We start from the raw sequence: 24374 nt of genomic DNA, 5'->3' as shown, positions 1-24374 counted from the left end.
TAATTTACTAAGCCTTCACATAATGAATGTAGAATGTATGTGTTTGAAAGAAGAAAAAAGGGCAGCTGTTGCTCATTTAAACCATGGTAACATTCTATATTTCTAAACGTAAGATTTGTCCTGCTTCACAGGAAATGTTTCTCCATTGTCTATTCTGCATGTCTTTGACCTAGATATAAAAACAACTAGAACAGTAATAAATCTTATACCATTGTTAATTATATACTCATTAAAATGATTCTGCAGTACTCATATGATGAATTCATTAAAAGCTAATTTTAATGTAAAATGTGAATGACAAGATGCTCTAACTTGATTACATCTCAGGCCAAATGAAAAGTGTTTACAACAGGTTACCTTCCTATATATGGAAGAGGTTTAACAGTGTAATACAAAAACAATCCAATTTCTGTTTGTGTTAAACATGTCTTAGGAGATTGCCTTGGATATGATTTTAACTTTGTTAGGAGACAGTAGCTATAATTTTATTTGAATGAACAGCCAGTCTTCATATGGGGAAAAAAGGCTTAACCATTCCAGTAACATGAACAACCTACTTAAAAGGCAAGAGCTCCCCAATATATTCAATATTAAAAGCTTTAAAGCCACCCTTGAAAAAAGCTAATTTACTATCATGTATTTACATCTAAGAAACAACACAAAGATGTTCAAAAGAGAGAGATTCTTAAAGAATGGAACAAAACATTAATGGCACACTGAAAATTGGCAGTTGAGTACTTACAGGTACATTGGCTTTAACAGGAGATGGGATGGTTTCTCATTGACATGGTACAAGGGAAATGGATCAAATCCACCAATAAAATCAACTGAAAGCCAAAAAGGATCAAATGAAAATTAAACACAAAATTGTAACTTCCCCAACAGAGGATAAATGCAAAGCACACAGAGATAACAGATCCACGAAAAAAATGCAAAAGTAAATGAAACACAAAATGAATGACTTTTGTGTGAAAATGGTTCAGTACTCGATTGTTTTCTGCTCGCCCCCTTGACATTTGAAAACATTAAGAATATGCATTTAGTTACTAATTTACAACTGCTTAAAGAGCCCTTGAACATTTCTCTAATTGGATTAAAACACGGGAAGAATACATTCCTGTTTTTAACGAATTACAATGTGTATTATTTTTACATTAGGAAAGAATAAAATATTTATTTTACATTAGGAAAGAATAAAACAATCTTGTAAAAGATGCAGGAAAAACCCTTGGGTCAATCAGCTGACAGATCTAAGGTGACACATTCATTTTTGAGAACAGCAATTGAGTTTGGTAAATAGATGTCCTTTTGAGCAGGTTGGATTCTAGCATCCCAAGTGTTACACATTCAGATTCAGACACCCAGGTCTATATTTTCTGCCATTTGTGTCTGGTTTGGCTCAGCTAAATCTGTTAAATTGCTGGCAGTGAAAATGCTCTAATGAAAGGTACACGCAAAACAATATGCATCATTATATTTCTGTCGCATTACAACACCAGTTTCGGTGTCCAAAACGTACAAACTGATGTTAAAAAGTGGTTCCACAAAATGGAATTATTTCTTGATAAGGCGTGGATTTAAAAATGATTCAGTAATTTAAAGATCTAAATAAAGAAGAACTTAATTTCTAAATAAATATGAAAAGTCTATTAAATAACTAAAGCACCAGTTTATTAAGCAGAATAAATGCAGTATTCCATGAATAAAATAAAATAAATAAAATAAAACGTATGTGGGTCAGTAAAACATGATGTATATATATATACTGTATATATACATTTCTGTTGGGTTACCAGGCATTTGATACTAAAGCTACAACTAGAAATGTAGCCAAAAACAATCATTGTCTTTACTAAAATACACAATCTCTGCTCTATTGCACATTCCATTAGAATACCCAGAGCTGTTATCCTAAGTGGGGTCTCTATTGAACTCAGTGTTTAGTTGCCAGCTGTAATGGTTTCTATTAAGTTTCAAGACCTCCATCCATATTCCCACTTTTCTTCTGACTGACTGGTCTCACTGAAAGAAAGAGTGTGTTTGTGTTGGGGAGGGGGGTGCACACTCTTGTCAGGAGCTATCTATCTTCCACACAACACAAATGAAATAAACATGAATCAAGCAGCAAATCGTTTGATATGTAGAGTTTTCATGCAGAGCCTGAATTACCTGTCAGCAGTTATTTACAGAAATGCATGAAACACCCCTCTATTCTGGAGAAGAGGGAAACACATTGAAAACAGGGCAATATAAAAACTCAGGAGAGAAAACACATCACATCAGAAATTCTGACGCTGGCAGTATTAATTACACAGGGGAAATTTTACTTTGGCCACTTCAAACAAGTGAAAGAACACTTGGATTTTTTCTGGGTATGCAGATAAGAAACATTTTATTCTTATTTCTGCTCACTTATGATGTTTCATGATTAAAGGGCTTGATTCACAGATGATCCTGGGACAATAAGATAATTCCAGTGCCACGGTCATCAAACACCAGTGTAATATATCTGTGTGAGCTTCTGCTCTTACTCAAAGCTTAATCTTTCGTAAATCAAGCTATATTGTAACTCCAAGTACACATTATCTGTAAGTGATGCACAAGTATACAGTACAAGGGAAACAGAAAAGACATCATGGGCCTTGTATCTCTGATAAAAGCTTCCTAGCAAAGAGTATGTAGAAAAAAAAGCCTTACAACATTCTTATCTCTGCCTACCACTGCCTGTGGAATCTATCTGTCTTGTTTGCTAGTGAGTAAAAGGTGTTTTCTAACATCCTTCAGCTGGAGGTGTTTTCTAAACTACAAGACCACATTATGTAGAGAGAAATTGGTAAGCATTTTGTTAGTTTTTTTTAATTACAGCACAGGAACGAGATGTTTTAACAAAAAGCCTGCCCACAATATATTTGATATATCTGTGAAAGGTACTACTTTATTATTAACTTGTGCTGTCTTAACGAGATGATCTTACAAAGAACTAGATAACATCAATATTTTGGAAATGTAATATGTTGTTTAGTTGGTGGCCTATCGTTTAGTTACATTAAAGAAATATAGGAATTTAAGCAAAGTTTTGCACATTTTGCAAAAAAACGAGGAATGTTATGACAAAAATGTACTTTCAAGAGCCAATGGTAATCCTATTAAAATGAAATTCAAAGGCAACAAGATAGAATACATATAATACATATAGAATTAACCAAGTCTCCTTCAAGCACTTACCATTCTATATTCTTCATGTAGATTATTTTTCCTTATGTATAATAAGAAACATCTAAAACACCTAACAACTATTAAGTCCAGTATTGTTCCACAACTAATGTCTCCCTGTATTTATATAATATAGATGGATTAATACCTTTATTTCATACCTCTAAATAAGTACACATTTGTGGCTATACAGTATGACCGATTTCCGAAGCTGAATGTTTCAACTGAGAGTATGATTGTTTTATATCTCATTGGCAGTATTGAGGTGAACCACAGAAAGCAACAGAAACATTTTTAATAGAGAAATTGTTCACATTATAGTTGATATTATGCATATTTTTGCATATGCATATTTTTTTGTACACATTTTATTCTAAATCATGATGAGTACATCTGGCTAGCTCACTTCTCTCCTACTTAAACCTTTCACAACACTACTGTGACCTGGAAATGAGACTATCAATCACAGAGACGTCAGGCATCTCCTTTACATTATATACTACGGGGGTAAGGAATGGAGACTGTGGTGCATATTACTTCTTCTAGGACTTCTGTATCTATTTCTATACTATGAAATGTTTATTGTTCCATACTCTAAGATAAATATTTACACACATAATGAGGAAAGGACCAATTAAAAGCCTTTAAATCCCTAATCAGAAAGCTGCTTTTTGGCAAGGTTCAAAGAATAGGGTGTAAGGCAGGGCTGAAAACACAAAACTACTCTCGCTCTGGACAGGACACCCATCCATCATGTGGTCCCTGAGAAAGGGAGAGTACAGGACAGGCAATCGAAGTAAGCCAGGACATGTTTTGGGAGGTGGGAAGCCATTGGAAGATCTGATGAAAACCCACATGAACACAGAATAAATACTAAACATAGAATTGAACCCAGGACCCAGAAACTGTGAGGAAGTATGAATAAATACTAGGGCATCCTTAAATATAGTAATAGGTTTAAGGATGTAGTAGTTCAGGTGGGTAGCTGCGTCAGCATGCGTAGGCTGCAAAAGAACAAGTAAAAGTTTTATTCCATGCTGAAAAAAAGAAGAAAGAAAACACAACGTTTCGGCCGTGAAGCCTTCTTCAGGTGTGTGAAAGCTTCACAGCCGAAACGGTGTGTTTTCTTTCTTCTTTTTTTCAGCATGGAATAAACCTATTACTTGTTCCTTTGCAGCCTACGCATGCTGACGCAGCTACCCACCTGAACTACTACATCCTTAAATATATATATACTAATATATATAATTAGTATATATTTTTACTAATATAAATATATATATATGGCAATTTACTAATATTTTTTTTAGCCATAAAAATGTTTTGGTTCATTAAAATATAATTGCCTGTTCCTTAAACCCATTATTATACCCAGAAGATTCTTAAACAGTCCATTTTTTAAAATATGAAGGTCAAATTACCTGTTACATTGTCTGCTACATTTAAATCTAACAATGGTATTTTGGTACTAATTCATATAATTGTGCAAGTAAACAAAAAAAAATGTTTCCTGTGTCAGTGAGTAAGTAGTTTCCAAAACCAATATAAAATGAGAAACTACTAGCTTCACAGTTACTGTGAAGCTGAGAACACAAAGGCTATGTGTTTATAAAGTCCCTTAAAGTCCAAAGCAGTAAAAGCCTGCAGATGACAAAATGAGCAAGTCTCAACAGGTCCACTGTAGTGGGAGAGAAGAAAATACAAGGGGAGCTTCAGGCAAAAACAGGTCAGTCACCCTACCTAATTAGATGTCAGATGGAGGACTTCCAGAAAAAATACGTCAATTGCTTCATTTCCCACGTGCCTAGCCTCATTAAAAAAAGCAATGTAAGGAATACAATCATGCCTCTGAAAGATGTTCTGCTGCCAGACTGCTTCTCTCCACCTGATTGGTTGAGCCGGGGGCTAGATGACCTTTCACCTCTCAGTACAGTGAGGTCTTTGCATGGCTACAATGACAGGATGATCCATACAGTCAACCGCTGAAATCTTTCAAGCAGGTCTCGTGCAGAGTTTAATTTCCTCACCAGGCCGAATAATTCACCAGACCTTTTTTTTTTCATTGCTAACTCAATATAGCACTTATAAATTATGTCTCACTGTGCACCAAATAAAGAGCAGCCACTAAGATGCGTAAATGAAGGGAAATTGAAATCCAGCAGTAAATTGCCCAAGACACTGCCAGGGGAGGTTTCCTACATATTGATGTCCCTTCATCAGTAATTATTCAAACTGGTGAACCCCTGACTGAAACTAGCTCCTGCAAAGCTAGAAGAAATAAACAAAGTAGTCACAGTTCATTTCTTGCCAGTGACCTTTTCATATATAAAACTGTATGTGGTGAATGATCAACCTCAAAGATGGAAAGTTGATGGTTGTGACGTGGCGTTATTTATAACAGCTAGTGTGCAAATAAATTAAGGGGATTTTCATAATCTAATACATGTTAAATGCTGTACATCGGAGGAGTTTTGCAACTCCAATATTCCTGGCACTTATTTCAATGTCAATGCAAGAACATTTAAGAATGATGCATCATTTTTAGCTTATTTCAAGAGCTGCCAAAGAAACAGGTTTGACAGTTCACTAGTCACGCTTTCTTTAATGGAATTTAGAAGCCTGGAGTAGTTTCTTCATCAGATCTTGCACACTGCTTCTTAAAACGAGTAATAGAAAGGATATATCATGGGTTTCGAACAGTTTGCTCACACAAGCAGTTTAATTAAATGGCCATTATGGCCATTATGTAAGTTAGCACCATAGTTAGTGCAATAAAGATGCTGAAACTACTAATCCTTATAAAACTGTGTAGCAGTTTAGATAGACAGCCCCATAACCAGAAAACATGGATAGCTTTTTATACTAAAAAATAAAAGTCTTTCTTCCATGCATACAGTATATAGCCATTACAACACAAAAGATGTGAGCTAGTTATCCATTTTGATCAGACTTTATGTTCTTTTCAGTTACATTCCTTTCCATGATAGCTGTCTTGAGAAAGGGAGTGAGAGTTACATAGGAAGAGGAGCCTCTTTGAAATAAGACTTTTAAATTCCTGTGTGGCAGACTGTTACTGTACATCTTAAAACATCTTCCAGTAACTAAAAAAACCTGAAGTGGCCAGAAATAAGATATTGCACATTTAAATTAGTGACAAAGCTGCATCAGCCATAACAAAGAGGCATCATCAGCGAGGGCTGCTTTTCAGACATTGTGTTGCGATGTTCTGAATATTCGCAAGGGGAGATGGGGATTTCATTCTTCAAGGGTGCACAGAGTAAGAGGCACTCCCTGCTCAATTTTCCAGTAAACCATTAGAAGACAGCTGGAGGAAGGAATGCGAGGCATGTTCAGAGAAGGGTGTGAGAGTGATGTCAGTGTGCAGAACGGAGTGGGGGCGGGGAGGAAGTGGGTCAACTGTGCAGTTTAGGGAAGGAGAGCATTTGGGAGGGGGGGGCAGTACTTAATCTGTGGCAGATCAGTGCTCACACATCAATACTCACAGCTGTCCTCTTCCTCAGTGAAAGCGCTGACGACATAGCAGGCGTAGACAAACCCCACAAGCTGCAAGGGAAACAAAAGAAGACAGGGGCTATAACAAAAGTGCTTTAGCCATTGACAGCCAACAAAAGAATAGGCCAAGGGGGCCATATCAGTCTGTCATTCACGTCAGAAAAAGCCCTCCATCCATCATCCGAAGACTATTCCTGGTAAGGGTCGTGGGAATCCAGAGTTTAGCCCTGGAAGCACAGGGCACAAAACGGGATTACACCCTGGAAGAGACCAGTCCATCACACACCAACACACAGACACTGGTCAGCCTAGCCAGGACTAATCCCCATGCCAATGTGGTGCCCCATGGAAAAACATTTCCAGGTAAAGAAGTCACGTAATTTCCATGTGCAACTTAGGTATCTCATTATTTTGTAAAAGTTTCATTAAGTGCACAAGAACTCATTATACATCAATATTGGAGTAATTTATTATACCCTACGTTTTGCAATATACTCACCCGTGTTCAGGAGGTGGCAGTGAAACTAGGAATTAGCTGATTGAAGTGTGTGCATGAACATTAACACTCCCAGCAAAACACGCACAATTAAAGATGTAATTCTGTCGGCAATACAGCGCACACAAAATGTATTCTTGCACTTGTTTTGTTTAGCAGATAATCACCTCTGTGATAATCAAGACACCTGATCATACTGAAACAATATGCTTTTTGAACAGGCTTACTTTCAGGTGTTTATGGGATGTATTCAAGACTCTAAGGACAAGCAGTTTGGAAAAGCTAGCACGCTTCAATATTGTAGATCTTAAACACAAGGATATGTAATAAAAAACGATTTGATGACAGAAAATAAATACTAAGCACTGCATCTGACAAAGATAAATATGCAGAATATTTTAAAAATGATCAATAGGTATCAATCTGCAATATATAGTATATCAATAAATTGACTGCCACAAAACAATCTAGAAAAGGCATTGTATGGTTAAGGAACAGTATAATTTGCCTTTCAGAAAGCATTCGCTTTTGTGTAATCTTGAAAACCTTCTTTTGCATTTTACATCACCATGCTTAATTATCCTTTCAAGACAACAATCGCCACAGTGTTTAGAAAGCCCTTTGAATTACCATTAAACTTAAGACATTCAGTCATATAAATGTCAAGTGCAAGACGAGCTCGTCAGCAGAGATGCACAGATTGCCTCATTTGCATGATCCATAGTGATTAAACAGTCACAGCTTTAGCAATTCAGTGATTAACACGTTTGGCTTATGGGGTTATCTGGTGCGGCACATATGTGAAGCACATTTTTACTACCAGAAGCCAGATTTAAAAACCCCACAACTTTTGTGAATCGTTTCCTTTCTAACAAGGAAATCGGTCCATTGGTGACCAAGATACCCACTTTCCCAGGCACAATGCCTAATACTAAATTATTTATACTTTGTAAGCATATGAGCCTGCTACAAAGTAAAGTCAAAGGTAAATGAAACTGCATACATAGTACAGTACATTATGGCTTTTTGTTTAATCAGCACAGATATGTTAATCACAACTGTGGAAAAAAAACTTTCCCTCAAAAGCATACTTTTTAGATGTTTTTTTTATCGCAATTGAATCAAACTAGACCTTATTATCTTCAGCACAAATCTTACTCATTTGGCCTACAATAGAAACAGAAGATCCTTAAATCCCTAGTAACTCTTCACCCATACCTACAAAGCCAAACGCAAGAAAAAGGAGCTCAGATGACAACAGAAACTTCAAAATAGAAAACTGAAAAAACTTTAAAAGCAAATGTTTTTTAAAAGAGAGCTCTCATTTAGCAGCTGTCTTTGCAAACAGAAGCCCAAGTTAGACACAAAAATCTCCAGATGCAGTGCTGCTTGTTTCATTAGGGGATAGTATTGAAATGCAGCAACATATTTAGGATGATTAAATCATTACATCAGAATGCAGAGCACATATATTCAAAGTACAAAGTGTATTCCTCTTCTGAAACAAAAGAAGATTAAATTGACTTACATAATCAATAAAATATGGCTTTTGTTCCAGTTGAATGTTCTATCCAAGTAATCTCATTAAATTGCTGAACCCAGAGCTATCTAAAATTACTTTTTTTATAGAGAAGGTTTTTAATTGCACTCACTCTGTAAAAGTCCTGTTGAAATGACATCTTTTGTTGCAGGATGCTGTAAAATACTATTAATACACAATGGGTCTTTGCATAACTGAAACTAAAGGCTTTTAAGTGACTTTTTGTAATAAAATTAAAATACAACTATGTCTCTTAAGGAAGTATTGCAAAATTGGTTTGAATTAAAGTTGAGAACAGTGTGCATCAAGTTTTGTCTATAACTGTAAGCAAAAAAATAATTAATTGATTTCACAGTAACCAGCATACAGTAGATCAAGGCAACCATTGTTGTCTTTTCTACTTGAAGAACGTGTCAGTTCAATCAAGGAGTGACCACTTTCAGAGGAGGGTCACCTCATAGGAATGTTACAGCAAGTTCAGGAATCCCCTAATATGCTTCAGAGACTAATGCTCTTCACCTTCTGACTTGGATTCCTGATCTCAATTTTTGTTTCCTGTCTGGGGTGTCTAATTTGGACTCAGAATGCAGAATAAGAATTAGAGAGGAACCCTGCTGAACTCCTGATGCCCTCAGTACATGTGCATTTGGGTAATGCAATATTTTGTCAACCCCAGGTAACATTATCACTGTGTTGCAGTGGCAAAATGTTATCTCCATAAACCTGATTGATCAGAACTCTAACCCACCACCCTTATTCTAATGTGCTGACTGGAAATCCTCCAAACTGGCATAACATTCAGAATCCCTCCTCTAGCACCAAGCTGGTACTGAATGTCTCTTGTTTTGACTAAAACATAGCTAAAACTAATAGTAAGACCTTATGTTTCACCTAAAGGGAAAATGTAGTAAAACAGAAAATGGTAACTCCCAATTTATGCAATATTTGTAAGTTTTTTCAGATTTTGAAATCTCCAGTTCTGGCAAAACATAGCTTGGAAGTGTCCACTGTCACATTTAGCATGATTGCAAAGTTTTACAATAGACCTTTTGCTTCATAGTTCACACTGTAAACCACAGTATTAAAATGGTGGAAAAAAATGCCAAAACAATACATGACTCTAAATCTTAATGCTAACCTCAAACAAATTTCTAAGTTTAAAAAGTTTATAGTAAAGTATAGTACATATAAAGACCCTATATTTTCCTATATATTTTTCTCAGGAGTATAAATGTTTTATCTGTTGTATCATTGGTCAGCAGTAATTTAGTGTGACAAAACATCAAAATGCATACAGGTAGAAAGAGAACATCTATTTTTTTTGTACAAATCAGAAACTGCAAACCTCTATGATATGTATTAGCAACAAATGAACAACATGCAACATTTGAACTGCATCAGAATGACAAGTGTTTGCGAAGTCTCCAACCCCCCCAATTTAACTTCAAAAGAAGTAGGTGTGATCCTTGAAGTAAATCTTAACTTAGCTGTTTCTGCGATCACAGCTGCTGTGATATCCTCTCGGGCAAGCCCCAAAGCAGGCTAACGCAGCACAGAGATCTGTGTAGGAGTTTGACACTGGAGAGAAACATTTTTTGTAGGGATTTTTATTTTTCATACCAGACTTCATAAGATTACACTTTTTTTATTTTTACAGTGCTATTTTTTTAAACTGGCACAATCCCAGAAGAAGACTTAAATTACACAAGACAGAATCAAAACAAATATCCTATCCAGAGAAAGACATGAAGATCTATCTATATTTCTACTACTACGGAGCTAATAAAATAAATTTGCCAGGAAATGAAACAAGTTCAAGTCTAACACAAAGTAAGATTAATTTATAACAGACTTAATGCAAAGGTGTTTTTCATATGCTTAGGAGTGATACTTGAATGTATCACTTGAATTGAATGTTCACATCAGGTCAGTTTCGATAACCTCTTATCCAACTCAGGGTCATGGTGGCACGGGGCCTATCCTGGGAAGCATTGAGCTCAAGGAGAGATAGACCCCAGACGGTGTCCCAGTCTACCACAGGGCATGCAATTAAATGTTCTTAAATAATTGTAAAAATTGCAAGTAAAATTTGATAGCTTCATGCCATAGAACTCCCATTGCCTCCACTGCAGATGTGCACAGATGATCAGGGTGACAGGAGGTTGCAGCCCCTCCCAGCAAACTGGGTGGAGAAGTAAGAAGTGAGAAACGTGATCGAACTGAGGGGGAGCATTGCCCTTTAAGCCAAGCTGTGTTAATCCAAAGAAGAATTTAGCCAGGACACTAATGTCAATGCTACCATGGGATTTTTAATAACCAGGTAGTTTGGACCTTGGTTTAATGTTTCATCAGGAGGCTGGCATCTTCTATGGCTCGGAGGTTAAAAAAAAGAGCTCCACCTACTGGTCCACCATTAACAACAACTCAAACATAGTACAGTCTACCACAAAACTGAGATTTGGAAGTATTAGCATAGTTTCTGCTACATTGCCTGCCTTAGAGGAAATGCATACAGTTAAACCACACTGAACAGCAGTACTCCACCGGACACTTTCTGCTCTCTCTAGTATGTCCAGCTAATGGTATCCAATAGCTGCAGTATTGTAGACAAAAAGCTTTACAAATACAAATCCTATCAAGAAAGGCCTACGTTGGCTTTAAATCCAAGTAGGCAAATTTACATTAAATCCAATTTCCTCCAGGGAAATTGAGGATTTTCTAGTCCTAATTAATACCTAGGGCCAGCTGGATGAAGAACATGGTGTTCCACCATGAAATGTTGTGTAAATATACTAAGACATTACATTTAGAATCAGTATGCAGTTATTAAGAATGACGGTAGTACTTCAGGATGATTCTCTGTACACAGGGTAATTCCCGTTAATTAGGGATTAATTATGAATTTGTACAAGCTATGTTATGAATATGATCATTTATTCTAAATATTGTGGTACAGGACAGGAGTACTAGCAAAAATACCTTTCACTTTCAAGTGCATTCAGAAGAATAAATGAAAAAGAAATTAACAAGGAAACATGGAACATCTGGAAACATGCAATTATTGGTATAATTAAAGCAAATTGAAGAATCCTTTAAAAAAAAGGGAAATAAAAATTCTTAAGAAACCCATTTTCCAAAACCTCATTATAGGGAACGAAATACACCAGTTTAATGTATCCATAGAGTGAAATAACACTCTGAGAAGGCATGCAGATAAACACATCAGCCATTATCATTAACAATGATTCTGCAATGCACTATCTCAGCCAGGGAAAAAATGCAAATCCTTAGTAAGGTTAATTAACTTAAGGCAAATGCTTTTCTTTCCTGCAGTGTCAGAAACAAGATCAAGTTTCCTTAATAAATGATGTGAATAATTAAAAAGATAGTTGGTTATCAACCACATTTGGAAGTCCAGCTACCCTGAGTATCCAAACACGGTGAGGTGCTTTTCTGAATAAAAACCTCAGTGTTTGCCAAATGAAAAATAAATCAAATAAATCAATTAAGAGCAGTCTTAAACCTTTCCAAGACTTAAACCAATAATCAAATGGTATCTTAGACAAAACAGCATACCCGAATGTCTTTCCTGACAAATACTACTATATTTTACAAACAGTGGGGAAATATTGCAGATTCAGAAAGGCATCCCTTTCCCCTACCTACTAGTGCTTGACAAAATATTAGAAAATATTAATTTGAGATATATAAATATAATTAAAAAATTGCACAAAAACAATAATGGCAATAGTGATGTGGCAAAATGACAAAATTACAAAATGACAAGCCCATGGTCTTCTTCAAAAGATACAGGCTTTCTAAAGTCACCTCAAGAAAAACAGATACCCATTTAAAAATTCTTGTGACAACCAAGTTGTCCGAAAACACATAAAGTTTAATCTGATAGACTTCTGAACCTATGAAATATGATAAGGACACATATCCTAGTGAACGGCACATTGAAGGGATACAAATTAAGGCTCTTAAATGCAAAAATGGAACTTCATAGGATAAGTTTTGAGTCAAACAGAGAATAAATCTGTTTTATAATTATGAATAATCAGCAGTATTCTTTCAACTTGAAATCTACATAAGGAGATAAATCTTGCTGACTTAAGTCTTGTCTAAAAGCCATGCTGAGTAATTTTATTAAGATTCAATAATTGCAAGGGGCTGCGGTCTAGACTGAATTTTCTCCACTTTTGTATAAGACTGCTTAATGAGCAAAACATTACTTGATTACAAGTTTTATTATTTTCCCCCTGAAGCACTGCAATAAAAATCTGGCAAACACACTATATCATTAGATTTGAACTAACAGTGGCAAGTGGTATTCACCATCTAAAACATTTTCCTTTCAAGCTGCATTTTTGTAATTAACATACTTTCAATTTGTGTGTGCTCAGAAGAATATCACAGGATGGCCCCTTAAATATTGCAGTTTTTAGTACTCTGTGCATTCAACTAAAGGTAAGAGAATTTCCTAACCATTCTCAGTCAGCAACTATTGGTTATACTCTGTACTGTACACTATGTAACTGAAGAGGTGATGGATTGTGAATGGGAAATAAACAAAAGGCTGTCCCTGTATGGGATTTTCAGATTGAAATATCAATGTATCAGTCATCCCAGGGCCATCTGTAAACAATCAAGAAAGACAAAATGACCTACTGATGCAGACCACAAAATCTGTTATGACCAAGCTCTGTTTCAGATTAAACAAAATCTGAGTTCCTCCCATAGGCTTCAGTTTAAAAAAAAATATATATACTATATATATTTGGATATAGATCAATCACAAAGGCTCATAATACTCTTTCAAGAAAATAAACATCTGAAAAAAAACAAATTACTTTGTCCCTTCTCCCGGCATTGAGGCCTAAACAGAAGAATCTCTTGTGCAGTTCAATGTGTCAGAAAGTAAAGGTATAATTTTATTAGCACGTATTAGATACTGCTATGAAAATCTATGGGTAAGAAACTACTCACACTTTTTTGTTGACGCCTAGAATGAATATTAAATGTGATAGATCTGCACCCCTCTCAAAAACATTTGAAAGCCACTGGAAACATTAAAGAAGCATCCTCAAGAGTTTATTGGATTAATAAGATGCTAAAAGCCACAAGTTAGATGGTCTGTATTACTTAATGTTTGCATTTTATGGTCTCCCACAGCTGATGTCACTCATGAATTTTCTAACACTTACAAATTAGCACTTCAGGGACAAATGGGGTTTTCATATGTTATGAGGCAATGTTGGCTAAAAGTAGTCTAATGCAAACCTGTTTTTAGACCACATGAAGTGGCCTGCAAATCAGTTTGATTACAATGTATTCACTGTGTGCAGCTGAACAGAATACTCGTACTAAAATTTCATCACATCTACATGAGACAATAAGGTCAGATGTAGCAAATGTAGCCTGAGGGAAGGGTCTGCTTAATTTTCCAATTTTTAGCTGTAATATCACAACAGAAAAGGAGGCACAAAACAGTTGAGAAGAGTGTAGAATCTGGGTCACATTGTGCCAAATATAATGCTTACCGCTAATAAAATTTACAGTTATCTTCTCATTATTTTAAATTGGTCAGATTGTAGCTCATTGAAAAGCTTCCCCCCTGAGAAAACCATGGTAAAACCCTAATAAGGAAAAGGAATTTCTACTTCCCAATGGTATTGTTTTTTTCAGCACACTGTGAAAAAATGGACCCGTAAAACCTTCTAGTGAGTAAGTAAAAGCAGGCATTTATATTCTGCATGTCTATCCTTAATTAACACAACTTTTTCTTCCATCTATGAAAGGTGCCATTCTCCTGTCTAAAAATACCACTATCTTAATGATGCACCTAGAAAGGACAGAGCTGTCTGAGGCCAATCATGATCAAAAAATCTTATTTTTACTTTACTTTTTGTTTGGGTTTTGTTTGGCAAGGAAAACTGCACAAAGAAGATAAATTACACTCCTAAAAATAAAGATGACAACAAAGACTGAATCTAAACGTATCAGTGAACTGAAATATTACAGGTGTGCTGCTCCTGGTATCCTTTAGAGCTTTAATTGGGTAATAAATCAATCTATCAGAACCAGATGGTCATTTCCATCAAGATTTTCATGCAACCTTTCATTCATTTCTCTGGTGGCTCATTAATTCAACATCAAGCAATGGAAAATTAAACAGGTAGTGGCCCCTCAGGAAAGAATCAGAATTCACTGCTTTTTATACAAATTAACAAGAGTACATAGACTGAATTACTCATGAGAATTTCTCTTCTTTTTTCTAAATTTCGCTAGTCCTATTACCTTTCAAATCTTCTAGATAAGAGTCGACAGGTTAACTCTAATTCAAAGGGAATGTTTCTGCAGGTTTCTAATTTCGTTCAGAACCAATTATAAATGGTGCCTGTTGATCTGAAAAGCAGTCCGCACAGCAGCTCTTTGCTACAGTACCTGTGTGATTCACGAACATCCTGAATTCCTTCACACTGCTCAGCTTACTTGTGCCTTTTGATGCTTCCAAACATTCTTGTTTCTCAGTTAAAACAAGAACATGCAGTTGCAGACTGTATTAATATTAGTTGTATTATCTGTAGTATCATTAGTCTTATCTGAAAAAAGGTTTCTCAGTAATTTAGTGTAATAAATAGTATAACTACTGTACATATATTTACCAGTGGCACCTCTTTCAGATTTACTTAAAGAAATGAAGGTGTTTCAGAGGCACTAAGATATTTAAAAAATCAACCAATCCCTGGAATACAATGAACAGTCTTTCATTAACTCTAATGTTAACACTTCAGCTTCCATGTCTAAGCCTATCCTAGTCAGTGCCATGCACTGCAAGACTCTGTGGGTTATGGTGTAAGAGTAAGTAAGAGGGGTCCCTACTTCCAAACACTTAATCACGTGACTCTGTAAATACTTAAAATTGGGGTTTTACATGTTTTTCAATACACAAGTTGATTATAACTGTAAATGGTTGCATAATTGTAATAAAATCAACAGGGGAGTACGTCAGTCTATTGTTATGTCCTCTTTTTGTTTCCAGAAGCAAGAGAATATGCTGTAATGCCATCACACACCTCTCCAATCATCCTCTTTGCCTAAGGGTGGTAAGTAACCTTTTGATGACCAAAGCAGAAGTGGTCCCTGGTCCCGCCTGTTTTTTCTGTGTTTTTCTAACCTTCATGCTGTGTCCTAATAATTTAGTGTAGTAATAAAAGACCAGCAGCAAAATCAGAAAATTCTCTTTGCCTTCCTTTTATTTTCATAGACACTTAAACCTGAAATTCCACAAAGCTTACAAAGTTTTTTTTAATAAAGATCCACAGTCTTATTTAACTTACTCCTAGAGCTCTGTAGATTGAGCTATCATCGCCATGGCAGCCAGCCATACCTCCACTCACCTGTCATTCAGCATTGGTTGCTGTGAATACATATCTGACAGGAAACCTGTACCACCTGGAGGTAATTTACAACTTAAGCGAGGTGTCTGCAGCAGGCAGGGGAAGCAGGCAAAACATAGCGAAAACTCAGGACTGAGGAAACAAGGAGTCAAGCTAGGGTTGTAGAAAACTCTGTGCTGGAGTCCAGTCTAGAGCTCCACCTGGTTTAAAAAAACCTGAACTACCTGAGGCAGGCATGCCTCCAGGTCGTACAGGTTTCCTGTCACAACGGTATCCATGGCAACCAGCGCTAAATGACAGGTAAGTAGAGGTGTGGCCAGCTGCTATGCCAATGCTCACTTCACACAACTCCAACAGGAGCGAGCATGACAATGAGTGCATCTATTCTCATCTCTTCCCCGCTGAAATGGTTGGTGACAGATGTTAAAAAAATATTGCAAGACAATTAGTGCAAAATACTGGTGTAAGAAATACAGGCGCACACTCCTGTGAGTGAATTTACACTACAAACCAACAATGCCAGATTACACGTGTCTGGTTAAGAATGTTGCATAGACATCATCTCTGCTGAGTGCCTTCCAATGTATTGACTAATCTATTCACTAATGTACTGTAATCCTTCAGCCAATATTAACTTGAGTCTACATGGGAATGAACATGAGTGGACTCTATCTGAATAAAGAAATTGTTACTTTATTAATAAAAAAAGACATTTTGTAACATTTCTGAAAGAAACACAATTTTGGATAGTGATAATAAACAATCACGGCATCAACTATTAACTAAAAAACTAAAACTAGCTAACACCATCCTGCAATCTGTCTGAGATGTCTTCTTTTTCTTACTAATGCTTTAATGGCAGTTTTCCTGAAACTGAGATTGCAAATGAGTTGCTGAAGTGCTTTGTTGCTTTTTTTATAGCAGTGACTTTTTAAAGAAATAGTGGAAATTAGATTTTTTGTGTATGCCCAAGAGGTTTAATTTTCGACTGCTCATTATGATACATTTCAAACTTGTCTCAGACGAGGTCTGTAATAACTAATTAAAAGTTAAATAGCTTTGTTTCAGAAGACTCAGTTATTCAGATAGACCTATTTTTGTCTTTGTAAAGAGGGCTCCATTTTAAAAAAAATCTAGGGAACTATCCTTTTCAAACCTGTACAAAATGTCTTGCTGTATAATCATAAAGCCATCACATCTATCATTGGTAGGGTAAGAGGAATTTTAAACATTAGGCAATAGAAAAATCTGATGCTCCTGTCGAATTAACTGTGAAGTATCATTATCTTTTCTTCCTACACTGAGGACTAGATAAAAGGTTTAATTAGGAAGTCCTATAGATGTGTTAATATGAAAATGTGAGCTCATGGTTTTGAAGGATAGTCTCTGGGCATCTTCCACTTTCATAAAAGTAAAATAAGAAGAAATTGAAAAATTACTGTTTCAACGCTAAATTAAATGAAGCTTTGCGCCTTTTAATGTAATTTCACTAAGCTGTTGAGAACAAAAGCCATGAAACACAAAATCGCTGTGCACTATTAATGCAGAATGTGGCTTTCTGAGTTATTTTTTCTTCTCTCCACTCAAAAGCAGTCTTGGTTTGGTCGTCTTAATTATTATGGACTTTTACATTGCCCTAAAAACAGGCAAAACACAAATCTAAACTGAAAAAATTAAAGAAAAAACAAATGTAATCTTGACAGATGAAGTAAGCTTAAAGTGTGGTGAGAATGCTGCGTTTTATTGTTTGCACAGCTTCCTCATGTCCACCATTTGTAACCGCAATTTAGAAGCAGCAACTGTTATTGCCGCAACCTTTGTACAATTCCTCCAAATGTCTACATCCTACTCACACTTCACAGCCCCACAGTGCTTAAAATTCAAAATTGCCTAAATGTAATTCTATACACACCCGTTTGGAATTTCCAGTGCCAGGCAGTTTATGGATCCAGTCACAGCCCCAGTATAAGAATAAGCAGGGATGAGAATGTTTAGATGTGCACTGTTTATGTACCCTGAGTTCCACAGTGTCTACAGCAAAATTATTTCTGATTGGACAGCTGATACAGCTCTCACTGACACAACTACTAACACCCAGCATGCTACAGACATCACTGGTGGGCTGAATGCCAGGTGTACCCAGATATTCCTCCATTTATCAGTACTTCAGCTAATCACACAATTTTACTTGGGGAACCCCAGTTGCCACACAATGGACCCACAATATATGTAGATCATGAGAACCAACACATTTCTTCAAGGTTCCATGGCTGTTGTAATACTGGAAAACAACCTGATTGGGTGGTGACAGTGCAGTTCAGATGAGAAGGAACAAAATTAATAATTTCTCCATTTTAATTGATAAGTCAATCAATTTAATTGATCAGACTCTTCTCACCATAACCCCAGGTAAAGTATACATGAGAAACCAATATGAAGGACTGTAGAAGCAAATCAAGGACATTTTACAGCATTAGAAACAGCTTCACTGACCTTGTAGTCTCCCTGCAGTCACTACTCAGCTTTTAGAATTCAATTCCTAGGCTCAATACAGAAACACCATAGCTGAAAACATTAATATACATAATATTCTTCTTCACAGATAAAACTAAGTTGCTTGGCCATGCAAGAGAGATTAATATTTAGGCGAATAAAAGAATGCCAAAACCTTTTACATATGAAATGATAATCTGAATTGTTGTGTTCTGACATTGCTTTCCAATTAATCTTGGTTAGTGACCTGACACAGACTGACAAAGTGCAATTCACTGATGTGAAACAAAAGCACAATCAATCTATTGAGTGAATGCCCAAAACAAACCTTATCTAGATCTGAAAAAAATAGATCAAGAATGCTTTCCCTTTTATGCTGTTGAAATACAAATCCCTTGGCATGAGCTGACAAGTTTAAACACTGAGAGATACTAAGTGGAAAGCAGTCATTTCATTTATGAGGAGTTTTTATGAACAGGAACATTGACCAGGATAAATTTTCCACTACAGTGCTGATAATTACTATGTCAATGGCCATAAACTATAGAATAAAAATGTTAGAGTAGCTACAGTTCAAATATATAGAAGTGAAGGATGTTATTAGGACATCCCTTGTTCATAAAGTTTTTTTTCCTCGTGGATAGCTAACCACACTTTTCTGTAAAAGGAAAAATTCTTAATATGGTCAAATCTAAAAAACAACTGTCTACAGACTGAGATCTTACAGTAGGAACTTCTGAACATAAAATTATTGTAAAACAAGTCAGAAGTCACCATAAAGAGAAACAAACCCTGTACATACTGTATTTATATTTGAATTAATCAATTATCTTGGAACACCAAATGTACACAATATATACTGACATTTTTTAGAATGTTTTAACCAAAAGCGGTACTAGTAATTTCATACCTAGACATCTGACCATCAATCATTTTTTCTATTAAAAGTAAAACAGCAATATCATTATTAGAAAAGCAAAAGCAGAAGGCTGATTTCATAATATTTCTGATGTCACACATTTCTGTTGCCTGTACTATTAAACATGACTCAACCATGATCAAAACCAGCCTCCTCGTTCTCCACATTTCCATGAAATCCCTGAGCAGTGTGAGAGCTCAGTGAAGAGAAATCAATCAACTTGTCTTAAAACATCCCAAATCAATGAAAGATGTTTTAATTCTACACATTCAAGGTTGTGTAAAGACAGTGTAAAGTGTAAAGTCAAGGACAAAGGAATTAATTTCTAGTTGTGTACAGGTTTCTTTTTTGTAATTTATTGACTGCAGTCACAATGCAAACAGCCTTAATAAGAACATACCTTGATTTTCTTCTGTACAGTACTCAACCTAACAGCATTTCACAACTGCTATTCCGATTTCTACATGTCGGTCTTGGAGAGATGTTAAAGTTGTATCTAGGGTTGTGATCTGTGACAGAAAACTGTAGTGTTCTCTAACTCTATCCCATGAATCGGGGGTGTCACAATTTTCTTCTAAAAGTTATAAACCAATTTTTGCAGTCTCTTTAAAACTAGCTTCCTTATGTTTGACTAAAAAGCTCTTAATAGGAGGCCAGTTTATGATGAACAGACACATGATAATGGTTTAGACATTTTTTTAAACCTTCTGCTTAGGTGAAACCCATCACATTGCAGTTAACACATATGAAAGAAAGCCATTCTGAAACTAATTAGTACAGGATGAATACCAACTTTAAATCCCATTCACCTTTGAAGAGTGGGAAGCAAATGTAAAAATTAGGCCTAAAAATAGAAAACTGAAACTAATCTGACAATGACTCAGAACACTGCTGGAGAAAAAAAAAATGACCTGGTAACCTGATAGATACCAGGTTCCCCAAGACCTGGACTGGGAACCACCAGGATAAAAACGTCCAGTGCTTGTCTTGTGCTTGTCTTGGCGGCCTTTTTACCAGACAGAAGCAAACAATTCTGTAACAAAGAGCGGTACGGTCAAAGAACCTGGTCTCTAGGTTGCATTAAAAATTTTTGGCTGGTGTCTTTAAACACCAGATTCCTGTACATGCCAGAGGTGTCCTGGAAATCAGGCTACAGGACTTTGTCCTGTAGATTGTGGAAAGTTCTAGATCTAGATGACAGTGTACAACTTTACAATTTCTTATTCTGAAGAACTGTGCAAACCTTCTGTCCCCATCATGACCAGGACCCTGCTGGATGAGACTAATTTGTAACACAGAGTACATTTCTATTCTCTTCTTCATGTGTGAAATCGATCATCTTGTGTGTTACAGCAACTGTTTACATGGATTTTATATGTAATTCATGTAAAAGATGATAATGTGTCTTGAAATTAAGATGAAAAATTCATGCCCACCTTTGATCCATACCATGATCTGTGGGCTGCTAAACCTGGAACACTCCCCTTTCCCCCCACCTGATTCAGATGATGAGTGTAATTTACCCACGCTGACTGTACTCACAGCTATCAAGATCTGGAAGGCGCTGTGCATGACCTCGATGTACTGATACTCCACCATGCAGCCCATGACCGAAATGTAGGACTGGCTGTCAAAGCTCTTGACTCCTGTCGCCGGCATCTCCTTTCGCACACACCCTGGGCCGTGCTCACTCCACCATGAGTGGTGTGCCGAGATGTTGAAGGTGAGAAGGTCGCTCTCCTGCAAGGAAGCCGATGAATAGTTTATGCAGTACATCCATTATTAAATATGCCATCGCCATAGAGAAAGGGTGGCCAAGGCTACCTCCCTCATTTGCATGCTTTGCAATAAATCGGGAAGGAGGGTGGAAAGTTCAGAAGCTTTGCAAAAGAATGAGTTAGTTCACATATTTTATTTAAACCCCATAGGGATTCTCAGAGGTGAAGATGGAAGGCAACAGAGCTTTCCTTATTTTAACTTCCAGAACAGTAGGATCAGCTTCTTTTCATCTTTAATATTCCTTCCAGACTCAGTGGTGACTCAAAAACTGTTAAATTAAGCTGCTTCCAAGGATAACATTAAAAAAGTATGCGAAATTCCAGACTGTACATTGAAAATCCTACATCTTTTAGCAAGTAGGATGTTCTCCATTTCTTTTTTTACTTTGACCTTTAAGGTAAAATTCATACCTTTAAAGAGATTTTTTTCTTGTTGTTGTGGAAACTTATGGCTTTGCCCCAGGTAAGTTCTTTTAGAATGTTACCTGTGCCAAATAATATACAGGACAAGGAAAAGAAAGAGATTTTAGCTTTCCCCTTGATTCGAACTGTGATGACTGAACCACTTTCCAAATGAGAACAAACATCTAGTTTTTGTCAGACAGGATAACACTGGCACTGTTCCAAGCTCCTTCTGGCACAGCAAATCAATGAGCCTGACACAGAGGCTGTCAAAGCTGATGGTATATTAAATGCAGTTGGTGGCTGTGAGTGATAGTTTTATTACTTTTCAACAGCTCATCTGCCAAACAATTTTCACTTGAATATCTCTCCAGAGTAACACTCTCTAAATGTCTTTGCTTTTTTATAAGAATTTACTTTAAAAAAAAGGAACTCACTTTTGAAAACATGATATCTGGGTAATTAAGTAATTACAACAAACCTCTGAAGTAAGTTATTTTATTTTTAAAGCTGTGGAGCTCTTTGAAATATTTAATGTTAAATCTGAAACATGAAGAAACATGAGGAACCATTTAATATTGTGATTCCCATCCCTGGTCCTGAGGAAATACTGTTCACTGGCTTAGCTGAGCCACAAAACTCCAGTGCTAATTGATGACAAAACTAATCTACTTGCTTCTTTAGGCTTATATTGAACTTTGGTCAGTCCTGAGGGGTCACAAATACCTTGCTTCAAGGCATACAAAGTTCATGCAACTTCTCCTTTAACTTATTTCTAACTTAACAGCTCTCACTAGTTGATCAACGATAAACAGATGATAAACACAGGTGGAAAAACACTGTACCAGACACACCCACAGATGGGAATGACACTGTATCAGACACACCCACTTTGAGCATTTGTGCATTCTGTATGTGTCCAATTGGTTCCATTTCAGGCAACACTGCCTGCTCTCATGCCTGTGACTAAGAACTGGCTGCAGTAAAAAACAAGAGACAGTGTTCCTCCCCAGGACCACAGATAGGAGCCACAGGAATTACATACATTAAATCCATTATATAATATTAAAGGATGACAACTAAAAAAGTACGTGAACATGCATTATAGCCACTCAACAAATACGTACGTTTTCTTTTCAAACATTTAAATTGTGGTTTTACATCTTTGTACCACGTGCAAGATGCAAAAATATTAATTTACTGCATTTAAACACTCCTGCCACTGCTTCAAAAGGCCCTCCTTCCCCCTCTTTATCAGCATGGAGAGTCATCAATCCTTCATGAGAGAACCATCCAATAAGACGTAGATAGCCCAGTAGACAATCTCAAAGATGAAGCATTCCCAGCTAACAGATGCCTTGAAATTAAATATTATTTATCTGAAGATTGCCTGTCATGCCGTGTTTGGGGAAAATAAAGATTTTTTTGAAATTTCAGCAGGATCTCTGCGTGGTTCTTTATGCAAGGCAGAAAAACGAGAGATTGCTCCAGCTTCTGGAGACCTGCATGTGAATAATTAAGTGTGAAAAGTACAGCTGCCAAGGTTCTAGCCGTATTAACCCAACAGATGGACACAGCTTGGATTCTTATGAATACATATGGCGTCTTGTAAGAGAACTGTCTGATGGAACAGGCTTGCAAAATTATGGGAATGGAAATGCCAGAAAATTAATGTTGTTTTCCATTTTTTAAAACAAAATCAGCATTATATTTTTGCCATGTGATACTGTTCTTCAGCTGGTTTTGGTCCAATTTACCAGACCATGTGAGGGACAAGTTTTTACAAGTTTCATTGAAAGGTCTTCACCTCCAATCAGTCAATGCCATGACATGCTACTGTATCCATATCTTCAGTAAGATGTGGATTAAGGAGACAGTTATGTGGTAAAACCATGTCATCTATAAAAGCAACACCAACTTACTGTACATGCTCAATGTAGAATTTAGGCAGCATTAAAAAAAAGCTCCCACGTTTTAGCAGCAAAAAGGGCAATATGGATATTTGATAATGGTATGTGTTCACCAGTTTGTAATATTAAACTTATAATCTTGGGAGAGCAAGAAATAAATCAGACCTTTGTCTTTTTTTAAACCCCATCTGCATAACAATTTTAAATATGTGCCATGAATCATTTCCTATTGCTTCAAATAAGTATGCGTAGTGAGCAAGTGGAGACAGTGTGCCTTAGGCCCTCTAAGGAAAAGACATAATCAACGATTTCAGCACTTCTTAACTCGGTCATTACAAAGCCAGGCCTCCATGTTAGCCTGCGCTCACTCAATTCAAGGCTCATATTTCGGCTTGACATACTGCTCTGCACGGATTCTATAGCAGCACCGAAACAAAAAAGGCATCCCAATCAATTAACATCAACGCCACCGAGCCTGTCACACTCTACAGAAAAAAAAGACTGTCAGAAGAAAAGACTAATGAAACAATTTAAAGACGCAAAGGGGGTACAAGCGCAAAATGACAGCACATCCCTTTCACCAGGCGCCTCCACCATTTTCAGATTGCATGTTTTGCACGTCCATGGAGTTCTTCTTTCTCATATGAGAAGAATTCTGGTGAATCAATCTTTCAGCCATTGTTTTTTTTTAGCTGGCTAAATAACAA

At 36.5% G+C, this 24374-nt stretch overlaps 1 protein-coding gene across 2 annotated transcripts in view; it reads right to left on the bottom strand.

Annotated features, from left to right (window-relative positions):
- nkain4 (sodium/potassium transporting ATPase interacting 4) overlaps positions 1 to 24374 on the bottom strand; it is a 63460-nt gene that overhangs the window by 5653 nt on the left and 33433 nt on the right. The window contains exons 4-6 of one of the 2 annotated variants that reach the window (XM_015364994.2): positions 21120 to 21317; positions 6717 to 6777; positions 743 to 827 (exon numbers count right to left, since the gene is read on the bottom strand). In XM_015364994.2, coding sequence (XP_015220480.1) covers positions 743 to 827; positions 6717 to 6777; positions 21120 to 21317 — 344 coding nt within the window. The remainder of the gene's footprint in view (positions 1 to 742; positions 828 to 6716; positions 6778 to 21119; positions 21318 to 24374) is intronic. The other variant, XM_015364995.2, reaches the window with a different exon arrangement.

Source organism: Lepisosteus oculatus, chromosome 16 (genome assembly GCF_040954835.1).
Source record: "Lepisosteus oculatus isolate fLepOcu1 chromosome 16, fLepOcu1.hap2, whole genome shotgun sequence".
Lineage (NCBI taxonomy): Eukaryota > Metazoa > Chordata > Actinopteri > Semionotiformes > Lepisosteidae > Lepisosteus > Lepisosteus oculatus.
Note: the sequence above shows the minus strand (reverse complement) of the source record. Positions and strands in the feature narration are given on the sequence as shown.